The sequence below is a fragment of the Vipera berus genome (genome assembly GCF_964194415.1).
Source record: "Vipera berus genome assembly, chromosome: 6".
In the NCBI taxonomy this organism is placed as follows: Eukaryota; Metazoa; Chordata; class Lepidosauria; order Squamata; family Viperidae; genus Vipera; species Vipera berus.
In genome coordinates, this window is record NC_138208.1 from 13,681,191 (window position 1) to 13,703,698 (window position 22,508).

Sequence of the window (22,508 nt, forward strand, 5' to 3'; positions counted from 1 at the left end):
CTCTTTTAAAAGGCTTTCAAAATCTCCTGAAGAGTGATAATTTGTTAATTAGCACATTCTCACTTTTTTCACGTTTTTATGCCAGTCAACCATTCAATGTTTCTTTTTTCTCCAGCAGTACATCAGTAAAATAAAATAGCATTGCAAGAACAATTACCACTGAAGCTATTACAAAAGGACTAAAAAAAATAATGTACAAACACAAAAGAACACGCTCAAATTAGAAATGGGAGGGGGACTTGGAATTATTAAGTGGAGAGAACATTATTACAAACTGAATTCAATTCTATTACTGTATTTAACTAGCAATTTCTATAAATTTAACATTTTCAAAACCACACCAAACCATATTACTGCAAATTTACTAAATGATGGGGATTTTGTGCATTTTCAAGCATCAAAGGCTGTTTCTTGAAACAAAGTTTTGTTCATTTAGCATGATGGGTGTTTGTCTATTTTGAATTCAGCTCAAGGGAGTAGCAATTGTGTATACTGTTTGTACTGATACCATGACATTCCAAAGGTTTGTATCCTTTCACAGTATTTAATCTAGTCATCTTTTCTGTCTCTGACAGTTACTGGAGCATATTCAGATGCCAATGAGTGATGATCATTTTAATCTATTAATTGAAAAAATAGGATTCCCAGCTGGAGGCCTGAGTTATCTTGATTTTGTAGCAATATTTGAAGGTGAGCAAATACATTGCTTAATTAATATATTGATTCTCAGATACGGATGCTGCATCTACTTCCTGGCTTTTTAAACTCAGTGGGAAATTAATTATTTTGTGTTAAAATCTGACCAAGTATGTAATGCACTTGTCAAATTCCAAAGAAATGAATAAACAAGGATGCATTCTGATTGTTAGCTGGGATCAGCCAGCCAGGTGGTGTAGAAAACCCATGGTTTAGACAAATTGGGAAGACAATAACTACTAGTTTTGGTCTTATCTTCTGAACTAAAAAGCAGTGGCAGTGGTCTTGCTTGACTTACATACTCTTCTGTTCAGCAGCTGAGAAGCTTTTTCCTCTATTCAAGAAGCAAACACACTAATCTCTTTTATCTCTTGTATCATGCAAAAAATAAGAAGGAGCCTGGTAGCACCTTTTCAGACTAACACACATTTTATTAAAATGCTTCAGCTTCTGTGAGATGACAGGAACTTGGCTGAAGCTTCTCAGAAACTTGACAGGACTAGGAAGGAATCAGCTTTATTGTACAACACAACTGGAGCCACTTCTAGGAGTTAATTGCCTTCTGACATCTTAGAAAGGAGCAGTGCCACATAGTTGCTATATACCATATCTGGTATCTCCTTGAAGCACTTTCTACAACACAAAATGGTGGCTAAGGATGGCTGGTTCCAAACCAGAATCACATAAGCTGATGGCACTTAAAGATGAGCCTGTCTCTTAATGAGTGGAAAAGGTATCATGAAAAAAACTGCTCTCCAAATTCCACATAGTAGCTTTAGAGCAAGATTGAAGACAGGCATGCTATATTTTGCTCAATCCTATAATGCCAGCTTTGTCTAGAGTCAGAAGCTATGGAGAATCATGTCTGGTTAGTATTTAGATGGGAAAATCCATGGTTATAGGCTAGATTGGATAGTCAAAAAAAGCATAATGGAAGAAACAATAACAACCACTTTAGTGGTATGGCAAGAAAATTATGTGTTTGTGCATATAGTCATCAGGATTTGAGCTCAGCTTGAAGGAAATGCTATCTTTTGCCTAAGTGTAAAACCTTACTTTTATCCATGTTGAATTTCATTTTGTTAGATAGCACCCAGTGAATTTGGTAATATGTCATCCTTTTTATTTGAAAGTTGGTGCCAGATGAATCTGAATGGACAGATTGACTAAATCTGGATAAAGGTAAAGGTAAAGGTTCCCCCGCACATGCATGCTAGTCGTTTCCAACTCTAGGGGGCCGGTGCTCATCTCCGTTTCAAAGCCGAGGAGCCAGCGCTTGTCCGAGGACGTCTCCGTGGTCATGTGGCTGGCATGACTAGACGCCAAAGGCGCACGGAATGCTGTTACCTTCCCACCGTAGTGGTCCCTATTTTTCTACTTGCATTTTTACGTGCTTTCGAACTGCTAGGTTGGCAGAAGCTGGGACGAGTAACAGGCGCTCACTCTGTTACGCTGCACTCGGGATTCGACCCGCCAAACTGCCGACCTTCTGATCGACAAGCTCAGCGTCCTAACCCACTGAGCCACCGCGTCCCCAAAATCTGGATATGAGGTGCTAAAAAGTAGTCCCCACTTTGGATATTTTAATCCTTGGGATATTTTAATCAAAGAATGGAATGGATGGATGAATAAGGGCAAACATAAGTGATTCCTTAGACTTGCAATTCTATTTATAAGCATGGATTCTGTGAAATTCAAAAGAAAGGATGCTGGCAATTCTCTGGTATTGTCAGACATGAAAGATCAGGTCTACACATAAAGGTCCAATTAAATTGATGTATTGCTAATCATGCCTATGCCTAAGGATCTTCTCAACTAATGGTTAACACCTGCTTGGGGTTAGATAAGGGTCAACAGAATTCAAAGGAGGTTAGACTTTGTGTAGGGACTCTAGGCTGATCTTTTAATTCCACCCCCAGGTTTTGCCATTCCTTCTCCTGTAGGTATGTACAAAAAGGAGAAACCTCCTATTTTGAGAGAAGAGAAATTTACAGAATAGTTTATTGAGGTTTGGCTTTGCAATGAAATGTTTAAATTGTATGCAAACATGTCTCAGATTAGCTCTTGACATATCTATGGTGTGATAGCAGGTAAGAACTGAAAGGACACTATTTTAGGTATCTTTTGAATTGTACAAAGCTGTAATGATGGAACTATTAAACAGCTATTCACCAGGCCTGAAAAGAAGAAAAACCTGAAAAATTCTGGATGACGGAAAAAGGAGGCCTTGAAGTCAAGCTGAATTATTTTTAAAGGAAAGAGAGTGATCCTTACGATTTGGAAAAAGGAAGGAAAGTGTTTGATGTTATTTTAAATACTGATGATAGAATCTGTTCCCACTTCTTTTGTATAAATCGGACAGGATGTAATATTTCCCAAGGTTATATGTTGAAATTACTAGCTTCAGTGGCCATATACTGTATTTACTAAGCTAAATCTAGGTTTAGGGTTAGATGATCCAATTACTATTCTTAACTGTGCAGCAACTCCTCTGGATTTCCACTGTCATAATTTCATAGCTTTCTGGGAATGTGAAAAACATTTCTTGAAGACTTGAACACTGGGCCCTATCTAACAAAATGAAATTTAATGTAGAGAAAAATAAGGTTTTACACTGAGGCAAGAAAAACCAACTGTATAGGTATAGACTAGGTTAAACTTAGCATAATGCCAGTAACTGTGAGAGGAATCTTGGTGTCCTAGTAGACAGTCATTTAAATATGAGCCAACAGTGTGTGGCTGCAGCCAAAAAAAAAGCCAATGCAGTCCTAGGCTGCATTAACAGAGGGATAGAATCAGTGGTGGGATTCAGATATGTGAACAACTGATTCTCTGTGTGGATGTCGCTTCCGGAAGTCTGTTCTGGGCCTGGGCAACAAAAAATTAGCTACCAGTTCTGCTGAACTGGTGTGAACCAGCGGAATCCCACCACTGGATAGAATCAAGACCATGTGAAATTCCAATATTGCTTTACAAAGCTTTAGTAAGACCACACTTGGGATGCTACATCCAGTTCTGGTCACCACAATATAAAAAAGATGTTGAGACTCTGGGAAGAATGCAGAGAAGACCAACAAAAATGATTAGGGGACTGGAGGCTAAAACATATGAAGAACAGTTACAGGAATCGGGTATATCTAGTCTAATGATAATAAGGATTAGGGATGATATGATAGCACTGCTCCAATATTTGAGGGGCTCTTACAAAGACAAGGGGATCAAACTATTTTTCAAAGCACCAAAATGCAAGACAAGAAACAATGGTTGGAACCAAGGAGAGAAGCAACCATGGAAGTAAGGAGAAATTTCCTAATGGTGAGAACAATCAACCAATGGAATAGGTTGCGTTCAGAATGTGTGGGTGCTCCATCACTGGAGGCTTTCAAAAATAGACTGGACAGCCATTTGTCTGAAATGGTACAGGGTCTCTTGCTCAAGCAGAGGGTTGGAATAGAAGACCTCCAAGGTCCCTTCCAACTCTGTTATTCTATATTCTGTGTTCTATCATGATTACTAGAAATAGCACACATTTGGGTTTTCTCACCAATAGTCAACAAGTGAAGTGTTTGAAGCAAATACACGTGTGCACATGCACATACATATGCAAATATTTTCCTATACAAATTTGATTTTTAATGTTATCACTTTATGAAAATAACCTACAGAGTACCAGCAACCTTATTGCTCCCTGAACATATCCAGTCCTAAGCTGCTTCTCTGTGAATATTAGAGATTGTTTGTATATTTATTGTACTATTGTTAGCAGTCTTAATTGTGCTCAGTCTTATAGAATTCCTGTTAGCAATTATCAATTATACCATAAGGTAAAATGGCAATTGGAACAAGATCCTTCTTTTTTAAAAAATCACACCATACAAATTAGCTAGAAATACTCTACATATGACAATTAAAGCTGTACAAAGCATTTAAAAGAAAAACAATTCAGCTGCACAACCCTGTCAAAAGATGCATTTTACAACATTCATTAGCTCAAACAAAGCCAGGTTTTGCCAAGTGATAAAACTGTAGCATCTTTTGGAGAAATGCTTTGATTTTTCCAGATTTCTGCACTGGATAAACACTTCCACTTCAACGTTGTGTTGATCATTGAATATTCAATATTATTCTCCATTCATGTCCCCCCCACCCATCCTGTACTAAGGCAAAGGTGTCTGTAGGGAGGGGATACAATCAAAATGGCAGCAGAAACTGTGGGAGCAAAGCCTAGCCTCAATTCTACAGTTTTATGTGTCAGCTTTAGGGGAATTGTCTTGCAGGGATAATGGCTACTGTGGGTGATATGAAACTGGAAATCTCTTGTTGTTGTTGTTGTTGTTGTTGTTAGCTGCGAAGTCGTGTCCGACCCATCACGACCCTATGGACAACATTCCTCCAGGCCTTCCTGTCCTCTACCATCTTCTGGAGTCCATTTAAGCTCACGCCTACTGCTTCAGTGACTCCATCCAGCCACCTCATTCCCTGTCGTCCCCTTCTTCTATTGCCCTCGATCTTTCCCAGCATTAGGCTCTTCTCCAGTGAGTCCTTCCTTCTCATTAGGTGGCCAAAGTATTTGAGTTTTAGCTTCAGGATCTGGCCTTCTAAAGAGCAGTCAGGATTGATCTCCTCTAGGACTGACCGGTTTGATCGCCTTGCAGTCCAAGGGACTCGCAGGAGTCTTCTCCAGCACCATAGTTCAAAGGCCTCAATTCTTTGGCGCTCAGCCTTTCTTATGGTCCAACTTTCACAGCCATACATTGCAACTGGGAAGACCATAGCCTTGACTATACGCACTTTTGTTGACAGGGTGATGTCTCTGCTTTTTAGTGTGCTGTCTAGATTTGCCATGGCTTTCCTCCCAAGGAGCAAGCGTCTTTTAATTTCTTGGCTACAGTCCCCATCTGCAGTGATCTTGGAGCCCAGGAAAATAAAATCTGTCACTACCTCCATTTCTTCCCCATCTATTTGCCAGGAATTGAGAGGGCCAGATGCCATGATCTTGGTTTTCTTAATGTTAAGTTTCAACCCAAGTTTTGCACTCTCCTTCTTCACCTGCAACAAGAGGCTCTTTAGTTCTTCTTCACTTTCTGCCATTAGAGTGGTATCATCTGCGTATCTTAGGTTGTTGATATTTCTTCCGGCAATCTTAATTGCAACTTTTGATTCATCTAGCCCTGCCTTTCTCATGATGTGCTCTGCATATAAGTTAAATAGGCAGGGCGACAGTATACAGCCTTGCCGGACTCCTTTCCCAATTTTGAACCAATCAGTGGTTCCGTGTCCAGTTCTCACTGTTGCTTCTTGACCCGCATATAGGTTTCTCAAGAGACAAATAAGATGGTCTGGTACTCCCATCTCTTTAAGAACTTGCCACAGTTTGTTATGATCCACACAATCAAAGGCTTTAGCATAGTCAATGAAGCAGAAGTAGATGTTTTTCTGGAACTCTCTAGCTTTCTCCATGATCCAGCGTATGTTGGCAATTTGATCTCTAGTTCCTCTGCCTCTTCGAAATCCTGCCTGTACTTCTGGTAGTTCTCGATCCACATACTGCTGAAGTCTAGCTTGTAGGATTTTAAGCATGACTTTGCTAGCATGAGAAATGAGTGCAATGGTGCGATAGTTTGAACATTCTTTGGCATTGCAATTTTTTGGAATTGGAATGTAAACTGATCTTTTCCAATCCTGTGGCCACTGTTGAGTTTTCCAAATTTGCTGGCAAATTGAGTGTAGCACTTTTACTGCATTGTCTTTTAAGATTTTGAATAGCTCAGCTGGAATACTGTCACCTCCACTAGCTTTGTTGTTGCTCAGCTTTTCTAAGGCCCACTTCACTTCACATTCTAGGATGTCTGGCTCGAGGTTAGTGACCACCTCATTGTGATTATCAGGGACGTTAAGCTCATTCTTGTATAGTTCTTCTGTGTAATTTTGCCACCTCTTCTTAATCTCTTCTGCCTCTGTTAGGTCCCTGCCATTTTGGTCCTTTATCATGCCCATTTTTGCATTAAACGTTCCCTTCATCTGTCCAATTTTCTTGAAAAGATCTCTGGTCCTCCCTATTCTATTGTTTTCTTCTATTTCTTTGCACTGTTCATTTAAGAAGGCATTCTTATCTCTTCTAGCTATTCTCTGGAATTCTGCATTCAATTGGGCGTATCTTTCTTTTTCTCCCTTGCCTTTCGCTTCCCTCCTTTCCTCAGCTATTTGCAAAGCTTCCTCAGACAGCCATTTTGCTTTCTTGCATTTCTTTTTCTTTGTGATGGTTTTGGTTGCTACCTGTTGTACAATGTCGCGAACCTCTGTCCATAGTTCTTCAGGCACTCTGTCTATCAGATCTAATTCCTTAAATCTATTTGTCACCTCTACTGTATATTCAACAGGGATATGAATTAATTCATACCTGAGTGGCCTAGTGCTTTTCCCTACTTTCTTCAGTTTAAGCCTAAACTTTGCAAGGAGAAGCTCATGGTCTGAGCCACAGTCAGCTCCTGGTCTTGTTTTTACTGACTGTATAGAGCTTCTCCATCTTTGGCTGCAGAGCATATAGTCAATCTGGTTTCTGTGTTGACCGTCTGGTGATGTCCATGTGTAGAGCCGTCTCTTGGGTTGTTGGAAAAGAGTGTTTGCTATGACCATCGTATTCTCTTGACAAAATTCTATCAGCCTGTGCCCTGCTTCATTTTGTACTCCAAGGCCAAACTTGCCTGTTATTCCAGTTATCTTTTGGCTTCCTACTTTAGCATTCCAATCCCCCATGATGATAAGGACATCGTTTTTTGGTGTTAGTTCTATAAGGTGCTGTAGGGCTTCATAGAACCGGTCAATTTCATCCTCTTCAGCACCGGTGGTTGGGGCATAGACTTGGACTACTGTGATATTGAATGGTTTGCCTTGGATTCGAACTGAGATCATTCTGTCATTTTGAGGATTGTATCCCAGTATTGCTTTTCCTACTCTTTTGTTGACTATGAAGGCTACTCCATTTCTTCTGAGGGATTCTTGCCCGCAGTAGTATACCTGATGGTCATCTGAATTAAATTCACCCATTCCTGTCCATTTTACTTCACTGATGCCTAAGATGTCGATGTTCAGTCTTGTCATCTCTTGTTTGACCACGTCCAGCTTTCCTTGATTCATGGATCTTACATTCCAGGTTCCTATGGATAAAAAATCTTTACAGCATCGGACTTTCCTTTCACCACCAGACACATCCACAGCTGAGCGTCCTTTCAGCTTTGGCCCAGTCGCTTCATTCTTTCTGGCGCTACTAGTACTAGCCCTCTGCTCTTCCCCAGTAGCATATTGGACGCCTTCCGACCTGAGGGGCTCATCTTCCAGCGTCATATCGTTTTGCCTTTTGGTACTGTCCATAGGGTTTTCATGGCAAAGATACTGGAGTGGGTTGCCATTTCCTTCTCCAGTGGATCACGTTTTGTCAGAACTCTCTGCTATGACCTTTCCGTCTTGGGTGGCCCTGCACGGCATAGCTCATAGCTTCATTGAATTACGCAAGCCCCTTCGCCACGACAAGGCAGTAATCCATGAAGGGGAGGAAATCTCTGCCCCTCCCTATGTTGCACAAAAGCCATTTACAGGAGCACAGGACTCCTGTGTTGTCCTTCATGGTTTGTCTGGGTTCTCACTTCACCATACCAAGAACATATCTGGGCATCTTTCTTCCTTGAGGGAAGTGCAGAGAGCCTTGGTTTCAAGTGTTCAAGAGAGAACTACCTCACCCTTGCAGGTGTGCAGGAGTTAATGTCTTCAGTTTATGAGCTTCACCCAAGGAATTTGGAGGGGGGGAGTGAGATGGGGGAGAGATTTTCTGGATTCAGATCTACACACAGAGAGGGGATAAGGTTTCTCTGAAAGATCTACAGTAGGGCACCTATCTGCATGTACACTAGCATACCACAGAATCACTGAGATGAGAGTTCTATGTATTTTTCCTGATGCTAATATACCCAACAAGATGCACACACATAATCAGTGCAAGTCCCTTTATTAAAACTGCAAATTCAAAATGAAAGCTAAGCTGCATCAGTGGGAGACTTGTATTCCCTGTCAGATATAATCACAGGTACAATTTCATTCCATGTTCCAGGCAAAGGTGGGGAGGGGAATAAACCCAGAGCTGAAAAATGGAAAGAGGGACACATAACTAAGGCAGAATACCAGCATATAGCCCGAATCTGTCAGGAAAGCTAAGGTTCAGAATGAACTAAGACTTGCAATAAATGTCAATAATAATAATAATAATAATAATAATAATAATAATAATAATAATAATAATAATAATAATAATAATAATAATAATAATAATAATAATAATAATAATAATAAAACTTTCTTTCAAGAGAAGAAAGTCAAAGAAACAATTGGTCCACTAATGGGAGAAGATAGTAAGCAAGTAAGTAAGTAAGTAAGATAGGCAACAGGCAGAAAGCAGAGCTGCTTAATTCTTTCTTTGCATCTGTCTTCGCACAAAAAGAGAAAATAGCCCAGCCTATCAAAAACAGAACTGTAAAAGATAGACTAGGAATTCAAATTAAAATAAGCAAGAAAATGGTAGATGTATTCAAATCACCAGGACCTAATCATAATCATAATAGTAAAGTTGGAAGGGACCTTGGAGGTCATCTAGTCCAACCCTCTGATGGATTATATCCCAGAATTCTGAAGGAACTGGCAGACGTGATCTTGAAACCATTAAACCATATCTTTCAAAGATCCTGGAGCACCGGGGAACTACCAGAGGACTGGAAAAGAGCTGATGTGGTTCCTGTCTTAAAAAAAAAAGTGTGGGGGTGAAACAGATCCAGGAAATTACAGACCAATCAGCCTGATGTCAATACCTGGGAAGATCCTGGAAAAGATAATAAAATCTAGAAGGAAGCAAAATTATAACCAGAAACCAACATGGATTTGTCAAATAGAGATTATGCCAAACAAATCTTATTTCATTCTTTGACAAAGTGATTAAATTAGTGGACAAGTGAAATGCTGTGGACATAGTATATATGAATTTCAGTTAGGCATTTGACAAAGTAGACTGCAACCTACTTCTTGGTAAGCTAGAAAAGTGCAGGATAGACAACATCACCACCAGTTGGATTTGTAAATGGCTAAGAAACCGCACTCAATGTGTAGTCCTTACTGGAACTACCCCTACATGGAGGGAAGTAAGCACTGGGGTTCCGTTTTAGGCCCAGTATTCTTCAGAATCTTCATAAACAATTTAGATGAAGGAATAAAAAGGAAACTCATGGAATTTGCAAACGATACCAACCTCACAGGGATAGCCAACAGCCCAGAATATAGGCTCAAGTTCTAGATGGATCTCAACAGATTTTAACACAGGCCCCTATATAATGAAATGAAATTCAATGGAGAGAAAAGTAAAGTTTTACACTTAAGCAAGAAAAATCAAATGTACAAGTACAGATTAGGTGAAACCTGCCTCAATAGCCATAACTATGAGAGAGATCTTGGAGTCTTAGTAAACAATCACTTAAATTTGAGGCAGCAGTGTGCTGCAACTCCCAGAAAGCCAATGCAATCCTAGGCTGCATTAACAGAGGGATAGAATCAAGACCACATGAAGTTCTACTGATAGTATTATTTTAGAAGGCCTTGGCAAGGCCACACTTGCAATACTGCATCCAGTGTTAGTCACCATATTATAAGATGTTGAGACTCTGAAAAGAGTGCAGAGAAGAGCAACAAAGATGATTAAGGGGCTGGAGGCTGAAACATATGAAGAACAGTTGCAGGAATTGGATATGTCTAGTCTAGTGAAAAGAAGGACTAGGGCTGAGATGATAGCATTCTCCTAATGTTTGAGGGGCTGCCACAAAATGAGGGGTGCAAACTATTTTCAAAAGTACCAGAAAGCGGGACAAGAACCAATGAATGGAAACTAATCAAAGAGAGAAGCAAACTAGAACTAAAGAGAAATTTCCTAATGGAGCCTTCAGAAGTTGTGGGTGCCCCATCACTGGAGGCTTTTAAAAAGAAACTGAACAGCCATTTGTCTGAAATGGGTTAGGGTTTCCTGCTTAAGCACGGGGCTGGACTAGAAGACCTCAAAGGTCCTTCCAACTCTCCCCCCAAAGTAACAGGCCAACACTTTCCATAAGGAGCAGAGATAGATTCTAAAGTTAATAGGTAGTTCTAATAAAAAATAAAAAGATACCAAATCCAATTTTACCCATTTATTGGATAAAATATGACCAAGCTGGCATATATATATAAACTATACTGAGCAAAGACCTCAACATTTATAATTAAGTGGAGATGGATATAACCTGTCAAAATTTCTTTCCACCCAATCCAATATACAAAATTCACAAAATTGGGCAAGCATGATTATCATCATAATTTTTTGGATACCCCCCTCCCCAAATATATAGATTAGGTAATTGTTTCTCTGCAACTTTAACATGCTGGTTGGGGAATTCTTAAGAGTTGGTCCACATACCTTAAAGTTGCAGAAGTTAAGAAAGACTGGATAAAAGTAGGTAATAGGTCCATCTAATTGGTTGCATTGCTCTGTAGGGATCTGAACTATTGCTTTGTAGTGAACAACATGTTGATCAATATGTACTATAGTTCTAAAGTCAGTTATTCAAATCTATGTTATGCAAAATGATAACATGGATTGTTATTGATATATTATTTCAGATTCCAGATTGGGTGGAGCCTGTTCAAATCGCCGAGTCAATGCTAGCAAAAGTCATTTCATGTCTGCTGAAGAATGTCTCAGCCAGTATAGTGACAAGCTTGCGGAAGAATATGGGGTAATTGCATTCAGATTTCTCACCATGATTAATTTTGTTTGAGTATTTATTTTCAAAGACAGGAAAATCAGGAAGTTCAGGCTGTTTAGAATGAATACAAAGGTTTATTGCAAGGTCATGCTCTCTACAAGAATCTGAACTACTAATGGACAAAGCAAATTGGCAATAGATCAGAGTCAATGGAGTTCATGGTGGGATCTCTTGTGGGCACGAAAGGACGAGACAGATGACATGTTTGACCCCTCCCTCATGCTCAGCCTGATCATCTACATCTATATAGCTACCCATAACACAGCAGTGACTCTGGATTCTATCAGAATGGTATATATATACAGTCCCCTTTTCTATAAGCCACCCAGAATCTACTGAAGTGAGTAGCCATAACAAAATTAATGAAATAAATGAATAGGTGAGTGCTTCAACAGAGCAGTATGAATGTTATGTTATGTAACATCTCTGGATACAAGGTTACATACATGACTTTCACTCCTGTGTTGTATGTGACAATTTAGCTATTTTCATATAGTGTATATTGTATGTGTTTTTACTTATGCTGGCCACCGGGATTAAAGCTAAAAAGCCCAGCTATATAATACACAAAATAAACTAATTTTACCATAATTTACTCTTATAGAAAAGTATTTGTGCACAACCAGTTGCTACAAAGAATGGTAATGAGGGGATATTTAGGGTTTTCTGTGATTCCTTCTAAACTCCTTTCTCCATTGTAGATTCAGATCCTCCATCTGTCAGGCACAAATCATCAGAAACAGGAGTTGAGTTCAAAGCACTAAAATTTTATTACACCCTATACACAAAAATCTGATCTACTAATGGCCAAGTCAAATTGACAGTTGATAAGAGTCAACAGAATTCACCTGGGGCTGGACTTAGAACTCTTGTGGATACTTAAGGATTCCAAACTGATAACACATTTGACCCACCCCATCTTTGGGCTTTGTCTGGTCTGGGGCTGCCCTTGAGGTCCACCCGGAGACTCCAGCTGGTACAGAATGCAGCCGCGCGAGTTGTCTTGGGAGTTTCCCGATACTCCCATGTTACACCTTTGCTCCGCGAGCTGCATTGGCTACCGGTTGCTCTCCGGGTGAGGTTCAAGGTGTTAGTGATGACTTACAAAGCCCTTCATGGCATGGGTCCGGATTACCTACGGCAACACCTGCGGCCTGCGTCAACTTCCCTCCGTCCAGTGCGCTCCCACAGAGAGGGCCTCCTCAGGGTGCCGCCGATCAAAGAATGCCGATTGGTGACCCCCAGGGGGAGAGCGTTCTCTGTGGGCGCGCCAGACCTTTGGAACAGCTTACCGGTTGAGCTCCGGACGGCCACCGACCTTCGCTCCTTCCGGCGCGATCTCAAAACTTTCTTTTTCGAACAAGCTGGCCTGGTCTGACGGGATGGGGTTGGGTTTTTATAAATAGTTTTAATTGTAATATGTATTAATTTTAAGGGCATAATGTTTAATGGCTTTTTAATTTTTGTATAATATTTTTATTGTGTATTGCCCTGTTCACCGCCCTGAGTCCTTCGGGAGAAGGGCGGTATAGAAATCAAATTATTAAATTAAATTAAATTAAATTAAATTTTGTGATTTCAAAATTTTCCGGTGTTTATGAGGGAAGAACAGTAGCATCTCAATAAAAGTTTTGGAAAAGAATCAGATTGTGGCTGACATTGATTGAGTTGTTTAGGAGCAAATGTGAATTAAATAGGCATATAAAGATAAGATATCAATAAAGACTTCAAACTTTTTAAAATTTAAGTTTACTTTATACTTTACGGTTTGTTTCATGTCCTATTACAGATCTGCTTTCTATATGTGCAGTGTCATAATCTGAGTGGCTGTTGCAATCTTTTATAAAGAATTTCTAATTTTATTTCAAAGCTCATACTTGATAAAATTGGGTTGAGTTGATATGGTTGAAGCAAACAACCAATGTATACTTCAACTTCCCGAATTCCCCAGCCAATGCACTCATCTTAAAGTTACCAAGTTCTGAAAAATATTGAGATAAACTATGTACTAGGTATTTACCAAATCATGTTTGCCTTTATTTTTATCTTTTTTGCATGTAAGAGAATCAGCTGTGCAATTTTTAAAATAATTTATAGAATGCTCAGAACAAATTAATCAGAATACGGTACACTATTAAAAACTTTTAGATGGTTGTCCAAACTGGCTTTAAAAGAAAACATTCAGATTTCCCATGTGACCTATTTCCTAAATAGTTTTAAATTTAGAATTTGTACCAATAATCCAGTAAAAAGATTAATTAAAAAAATACTTTTAGCTGAAGAGTTAATGTTATAGTATAATATACTGTAGTTTCTCTGAGTGGAAAATAAAAGGGTTGATCCAATTTTGATACTCAGTTGGATATTCCCTACTAGGATGCATATATTGCCTTCCGTAAAATAGATAGGAACAATGATGGTGTAATCACAATGCTTGATTTCCGACGCCTGCTGGACAGTCTCATGATCAGCATGACAGATGAGGAATATGTGCGTCTTCTTGGTATCTTGGGAATGAATGAGACCTCCACCCTGAATTATCCGGAATTCCTTCAGTTGTTCCAAACTCACACAACTAAAGAGATGCGTCCTTGGTTGACCACAACTTACAGGTAAGAAGAATAGAAATTTGGTTTATTTTGATTTACATTATCATTACATTATTATTTAATTGGTTCTGAAATTTGCAGGCGATACAATGGTCACTGGCCTCATGTGATATGGTGCTGCGTCTGCATATAGATGGAAGGTTGAACAACAGGCCCTGTAGTGTGGCAGTGTGGTCGTAATAATCTAGAGCTGAACATGCTTAAAACTGTAAAGATGAGAATGGATTTTAGGAGGAGCCCTTCTGTTTTACCAGAATTCACCTGGGGCTGGAATTAGAACTCTTGTGGATACTTAAGGATTCCAAACTGATAACACATTTGACCCACCCCATCTTTGGGCTTTGTCTGGTCATTTTGGGATTTCAGTAGAGTGCTTCAGCTTTCTGGGTTCTATAATCACCCAGAACTTAAAATGGGTGCTCAACATTAGAACTATCATTAAAAAGGTACAACAAAGAAAGTTCCTGCATCAACTCAGGAAATACAGATTGCCCCAGGAGCTGTTGATACAGTTTTACAGAGGAATTATTGAGTCTGTTATTTGTACTTTTATAACTGCCGGTTGGTACAGCAACCAAACGGGTACAGGCTCCAATGGATAGTTAAGACTGCAGAAAGAACAATGGCCACCAGCTTGCCTTCCATAAAGGACCTAGGAGGATAAGAAGATATCTGCAGACCCCTCAAATCCTGGACATAAACTGTTTCAACTTCTTCCCTTGAAACAGCGCTAAAGGGCATTGTATGCCAAAACAACTAGACACAGGGACAGCATTTTCCCTCATACCAACACTCTGCTGAACACCTAATTCAGTGTTGCCTAATGTCTATTAACCCACGTAGTATGACTATAGTAGTAGTATTTATCTTTTCTTATTTTCTTTACTTCCCTTTTATTGGTATTATTATTATGATGATGATTAATCTTTGATTCGATTAAGAGTCTGGGAGTGGTAGAAACTTAACAGTTCAAGTCCTAACCAAGGACCTAAGAGCTGTTAAGGTAGCTTCTGAGTATATAGGCAGTTCCGAATCGGGTGGTTTTTGAAAACTCAGGATATTCAGGTCTAATAAATTCAAAATCTCCATGTATCTAGGCAGCCCTTTGGGTATTGCTCCAAGGGCTCCTATTACTATTGGTGCAATCGTTGATTTCTTCTTCCGTATAGTCACTCAACTTCAATTTGAAAATCACAATATTTTGTTATTTTTATCTAGCTGTTTCTCCTCAATTCGTGCATCACATGCTATTTCAATATCAATGAACCAGACTAATGATGATGATGATGATAATGATGATAATCTAGTCTGAACATTTGGCTGACTGTGCGATGATCAATAATAATAATAATTGCACAGTCAGACAGATGTTCACACTGTGTTTGGCATTTTTGTCCACCTATCGAGTCCTTACCAAGGATCTGGGATAGGAAGATGTGGATGTCTGATGATGTTACAGATATGGTTGCAGGATGGAGGCTGTTCCCAGTAAGGCTGCCTTTTGCAACTGACTGATGGGAAATTTGTCAATGCCAATGGTGTTCAAGTAGTGCTCCAGTTGTTTTGGGATTCCACCCAAGGCCCGTATTACTATTGGTACTACCCTTGCTTGCCTTTACCACAGTCATTCTATTTCTATTTGTAGGTCTTTGTATTTTGCTATCTTCTCCAGTTCTTTCTCTTCTATTCTGCTCTCTCCAGGCACTGCCTGTTGTTTTGCTGCTGCTGCTGCTGCTGCTGTTGTTATAGATTTAATCTTCTTAATCTTTAATTCAATTCACAGTCTGAGACTGGTAAAACCTTAAGAGAGAGCTGTTAAGGTAACATCTAAGTAGATGATGATGATGTTGTTGTTGTTGATGATGATGATGGTTTGCATGTACACGAGTGCTTTTGTACCAGAGACAAATTTCTTGTATATCTAAACACACCTGGCCAAATAAAGTATTCAGTTCAATTCAAGTCATTGCATCATTCTGAAATAAATTAATATTGGATGCAAGAAATGTTATGTAGGATACTACCAGTATGATGTAAAGTAATTTAGGATATAAAATATTTCGAGATAGAATCAGAACATCATTCTGTTCTTTTTGGTGGGAATGTAAGAATATTTGACAGTGTATAAATGAATAACGAATAATGATGAATGAATGTATTTTTGCTTTTTAAATACATAGTAATGTTTTAAAAATCAAGCATTTCCATAAGTATCATTTTCAGATCTTACATACATAATTTTTAAAAACAATTGTCAATTTTACCAAGTAGACCAGGAATCAATTACACAGGAAGGTTAGGTCTACTTTTATTGAGAATGGCTATAACAATAAAATCTTGTGACTTCGATTGTGCTGGGTCGCCCCTTTTGTTATGCCCATGAAAATTAAGAGAGTCATCTGCCTGAGCATATGCATACTTGTTTGGGACTTAAGCTACACTTTCTCATTGTAATAATGGATATGGCTTATCTCTGTTAAGATCATCTTTCTTTCTACTATAACTCAGTAAATCAAGTTTATTTATTTAAAAGATTTGGTTCCAATGTACCAAAATCAACTGAAATGTGATTGGCAGCCCCCATTTGGGTGATCATGCCAAAATTGTGGAATAATCCACAGAAAAACAAAGAAAGTTTGGGCTATACCATTTTGGTTTTCGGAATCTATTGTAATTTTCACCCAAGATTTATATGTTCTATAATCTGCAGCTTGTAGGATTTTGGGCTGGTGTTTTTTTTAATTGTTATTTAAAGTTCCTATTTGTGTTTAATTAAGTTGCTTTCAATTGCACTGTTATTTCTGAAAGGAACTTTGTTTTTCAGGGAAATGAGATATAAATATTCTATTATACATTCTCTATGCGAAGTCTGAAGTATAACCACTTGATTTTCAACATCCTGTAGCTCAGCTGTAAGGTAACCTAGGCAACCATTTAAGAAGCTTTTAAAAATGTCCTCATCACAGATCCACAGTATTGGAAAATTGATGAGAAATCTGGAAAACCACAGCAGGTTTTTTTTTTAAAAAGAAATTCATGAGGTTCCAGTTTCGTGGAAGGGGGAGCAGAAAAGTGCCTGTTGGTCATGCTCCTTCCATTGTATCCTTTCAACTCTCATCACCTCTAGGAACTGAAGCGCTAAAATCTACATAAAGAACTTGCTATACCTGCATCCACATCCATGATTTTGAATTGGTTTTCTTGAAGTCATCAGTTCCAATGAGACCATACTTGGAGTTCTGAGAACAATTCTGGACAGTACTTTTCCAGAAAGGTATTGATAGGTTAGAACAGGAAAGCAAAGAAGGTGACAAAGGTGATATCGGACATATGAGCATAGTCTAAGAACTTGGGATAGTCGGCCTGAAGAAAAGAATTTGGAGGGGAAAGATGATGACTGAGGTGAAGTACATATAAGGGTGCCATAAGGAAGTTGGCCAGGAACTATTTTTTCATTGGCACAGTAACTGGGTGCAGTTACTCAAATGTCATTTAAACATAAGGATGAACTTCAGTAAGAATTATGTAAGAGTGAAGTAGTCTACTTACAAGAGTTGTAGGTTCTTCATCTGTCAGATTTTTAAGAAGAAGCTCGACAATCACTTCTCCTACTTGGGTTAATTAGTTTTCCTTCCCATTGTGAAGATTGAACTTGATGATCCTCATAAAGGTAAGGTAAAGGTTCCCCCACACATGAATGCTAGTCGTTTCCAACTCTAGGGGCTGGTGCTCTTCTCCGTTTCAAAGCCAAAGAGCCAGCGCTTGTCCGAGGACGTCTCTGTGGTCATGTGGCCGGCATGACTAGACACCAAAGGCGCACGGAACGCTGTTACCTTCCCACCGTAGTGGTCCCTATTTTTCTACTTGCATTTTTACGTGCTTTCGAACTGCTAGGTTGGCAGAAGCTGGGACGAGTAACAGGTGCTCACTCTGTTACGCGGCACTCGGGATTCAACCTGCCAAACTGCTGACCATCTGATCGACAAGCTCAGCATCCTAACTGAGCCACCGTGTCCTTGATGATCCTCATGGTCCCTCCTAATTCTACAATTCTGGGATACTGCGACAACATTTTTGCTTTCTTGGGCAGAGGAATGAGTAAAGAGAAGAAAATATAAGACTCTGAAGAATGTTTCAAGCAGAATTAAAATAGAGCAGAACAGAACAGAATAGAATAGAATTATTTACTGGCCAAGTGTGATTGGACACACAGGGAATTTATCTCTGGTGCATAAACTCTTAGCATACATACAAGCAACAAGTGATAAATCTTGATCATAACCATTAAATATAATCATTATAAATCATAAGATACAAAACTCAGTGATAGTCATAGGATACAAAATAATCAACATAAATCATAATAGGATACTAATAAAAACAACATAAATCATGAGATACGAATAACAAAGTTATAGTCATAAGAAGCTAAGGAAATAGGTAATAGGAGAGATGAGAAGGATAATAGTAATACAGCCCTACTAGGTGATTTGACATCCCAGGGCATAAAATATTGTTGTGGGAATTAGTTGTTTAGCAAAGTGACCGCATGGGAGGAAAACTGTCTGTTTATGTAGGTTCCCATCCCATTTTGTTTTCTCTTAGGTTGCTCTGCTCTGTCCTCTTTGATAACACTGGAGGTTTTTAAGAGGAGACTGGACAGCCATTTGCCTGAAATGGTATAGGGTTTCCTGCCTGAGCAGGGGGTTGGACTCGATGACCTCCAAGGTCCCTTCCAACTTCTTCTTCTTCTTCTTCTTCTTCTTCTTCTTCTTCTTCTTCTTCTTCTTCTTCTTCTTCTTCTTCTTCTTCTTCTTCTTCTTCTTCTTCTTCTTCTTCTTCTTCTTCTTCTTATTATTATTATTATTATTATTATTATTATTATTATTATTATTATTATTATTATTATTATTATTATTATTATTATTTTCAAGGTTAGGGAACATTGTGGGTAGTTAGACCCTTCCTTTATTTTCAAGAGCCAACTAAAAAGTGCCCTGGCTTATGGACCCTACTCCTAGTAATTGTATGGTTACCTCCATGTTGGCTTTCTTGCAGCAATATGGTTGTAGTTGCCATGGCCTTTTTTCTGTAGTATTTCAGTTTTCACATCTAGTCATAGCATTTCCCAGTGGTTGCCCAATCAAGTACTAATCCCAGCTAATTCTGCTACAGTCAAGATGGCTGGCTTGAAATACAGAGCGATTGAAGTTCTGGACAATTCATGTTTTTAGTTTATTGTATTGCTCATTGATATGCTGCTTTCACTGCATCAGTTTGAGACTACAATATTTTTTATGAACTTTCCTCAAATTTATAAGCAGCTTATAAATTTGAATATAAATATGAATATTCACAAAAATTATTATGCTTATTTAATATTATCAGTGTTTATAATATAATGGTGCGAGATGATTTAATCACACACATTGACATAAGCTAAATCTGTATAGCTCTATATCTTTATAGAGAGGCCTCTATAACTCTGCCCACAGCTTGTAGTTCAATCCTGACAGTGTGATGACCCAGGGCACAGCACAGAGGCAATGCAGTCAGCTGGCAATTCAAACAGTTCCTTTATTGCTCCAAATTTTCCCCACCGTTTGCTGGCAAGCCTTCAACAAAAGAACACACACATATCCCTTCAGCTGACTGGCTGAAAGTAGGTTCAAATACAGGCTGATTAGCATAAGAAAGTACTCGAGGTCATAGACATAACAAGGAAGAAAATATAAACTTAACGAGCCCCACCGAATCCTAGCTTGCCTGAGCAGTTTTCAAAAGAGAGAATCCGAAATACAGTCCAAGGTCTTTAAACATTCAAGCAACATGGTCAGTCAGTCCAATAGTCAGGGTTTCCAGGTTTCCAAACAGGAGTCACAGAACAAGAGATCAACAACAATACACAACACTCCAAGGAATCAGCGCTTGTTCCCGACAAATGCCCTTCCCCACAGTGTCTCCTTAAGTCTCAGTCTTCAGGTGTTTCTTGTGGAGAAGGGCGGGACACTCTCCTCCTGAGTAGTGAGACCTGCCTGTGTTGTTCCCTCCTTCTCTCCACTCTCCGTGCTCTTGGATCAGGTGGGGGTGGCCCTTGCTCATCGCCTGGACTCTGCCTCTCCTGTTCCTCCTGTCCCAATCCTGAAGGGCCCTGGCCTGCCTCGGCCTGCTCTTCCCCACATTCCTCTGAAGCCACAGACACCTCTCCCTCAGTTTCCATAGGGTCCCGTTCCCACGCAGATTCCGCCTTCCATCTTTCCGAGGTTCGTAAAATGAGGAGCCAGATTGCTGGGGGCAATATGCAAATAGTGCCTCTACACAGGTAAACCACCCATAGAGTAAAGCACTATGAAATGGTCTATTTCTAAATGGTATATGTCTACTGCTATTGCTAGAAGCCTGAGCATAAAAGTGTCTTAGAAATTACCTAAAATAATAGCTTAAATTTTGGATGGCTTATACAGATAGTCTTTGACTTATGCCCAGTCATTTAACAATGTTTCAAAGTTATGATGGCCTTAGAAAAAGTGATTTACAATCTGTCCTCACACTTATGACCATCACACCAACTCTGTGGTCACATGATTACAATTTGGGTGCTTGGTAACTGCTTGCATTTAGGTAAGTTACGTTAAGTTAAGGACTATATGGGTAAAGAAACTGATTCCTTTATTATTCTATTTCACCCTAGTTTTGTACTAAGTGTCATTTAATAGGCCTAGTGAAATCTTGCTTAGATAAAATCAGTTTGAGATATTTAGCCTTAATTATTTTTGTGATAAATAAAAGATTTTGACATCAAGTGGAATTCAACTTAGAATTGCTAAATTAGCCCTTGGTCTTATTTGCAAGGTATTAAAACCTTGATTTTGGTCAATTTGAATAGAGCTGGAAGGGACCTTGGAGGTCTTCTAGTCCAACCCCCTGCTCAAGCAGGAGACTCTATACCATTTCAGGCAGGTGGCTGTCCAGTCTTTTCTTAAAAACCTCCCATGATGAAGCACCTACAGCTTCTGGTGGCAAGTTGTTCCACTGGTTAATTATTCTCAGTCTCAGGAAGTTTCTCCTTAATTCCAAGTTGCTTCTCTCCTTGATTAGTTTCCATCCATTGTTTCTTGTCTTGTCTTCTGGTGCTTTGGAAAATAAGTTGCCCCCCTCTTCTTCGTGGCAGTCCCTCAAATACTGGAATACTGCTATCATGTCACCTGTAGTCCTCTTCTGTAGACTAGCCAAACCCAAATCCTGCAACCGTTCTTCATACAATATGTTTTTCTCTCCAGGCCCTTAATCATCTTAGTTGCTCTTTTTTGCACTTTTTTTCAAAGTCTCAACAACTATTTTGTAATGTGGTGACCAAAACTGGATGCAGTATTCCAGGTGTGACCTTACTAAGGATTTATAAAGCAGTACTAATACTTCACGTGATTTTGATTCTCTCCCTGTGTTTATATAACCAAGTATTATATTAGCTTTTTTGGCTGCTGCCACACACTGCTGGCTCATGTTTAAATGATCGTTCACTAGGACTCCAAGGTCCCTCTTAACAGTTACTGTTTTTGAGCCAGGTTTTGCCTAATCTGTACTTGTACCTTTGGTTTTTCCTGCTTAGGTATATATTGGTGCTCCAATCTCAACCACAAGGTTTAAAAGTAAGTGCCCATAAAATCAGTTGAACGGTCCAAACATGAAGTACACTGTTTTTCTTGATGTTTCAGATTAGTGTAAGAAGACACAACCCCCCCCCCAAACATAGATGACAGCTTTGTGTCATCACATTCTATTTCATTCTGCAAAACATGTATAGTGTATTGGCTGTTGGCCTAATTGGAATCAGTGGGAGTCTTCTAGTCAACATTATGGGCTGTTCGTTTGGTTCTGGTGTAGTCCTCTGTTAAATTAAGTGTGAGACATAATTGTAGGCATTTTGTTTGTGGAATTGGGATGAATAGGAGCGGCTTAATGTTTCCGACTCTTATCTCTCTACTCAAAAATCCAATCTTGCTATTCTGTTCTTTTTCATCTCTCTAGTTTCACATTCATCCCATCAAGCTTCCAGGCAGAATTCTTCAAAATTAACCACCCTCACTTCACGTATTGTTTGAACTCACTCAAGTCATTAAAGTGCAATTCTTTATTTTTTTAAAAAAAAATGTAACCACAGCAAGCAAGGACGCTGTTGCACAGTTGAAAGAAAGCCAAAACAACAAACTCAGGAGGGGAGCTTCATCGTTGGCTATTTAATATTATCTGCCAAAAAAAGAACCTGGCAAGCTAGAATTATCAGTCGGTAATCTTTTTTTTTTTTTTGGTTTCTGAAGGGAACTAGAAGCCAGAAATGTGCATATAACTTAATAAAGTCTTGACAGAGTTTGGC

The 22,508-nt window shown here is 39.1% G+C and overlaps 1 protein-coding gene across 1 annotated transcript in view; it reads left to right on the forward strand.

Moving 5' to 3' along the window:
- The window catches only part of EFCAB6 (EF-hand calcium binding domain 6), a gene marked incomplete at its 5' end in the record, with an annotated part of 134,053 nt that overhangs the window by 60,119 nt on the left and 51,426 nt on the right, over positions 1 to 22,508 (forward strand). Inside the window, 3 exons of the mRNA XM_081331367.1 lie at positions 576 to 690; positions 11,380 to 11,495; positions 13,902 to 14,137. Coding sequence (XP_081187493.1) covers positions 576 to 690; positions 11,380 to 11,495; positions 13,902 to 14,137 — 467 coding nt within the window. The remainder of the gene's footprint in view (positions 1 to 575; positions 691 to 11,379; positions 11,496 to 13,901; positions 14,138 to 22,508) is intronic.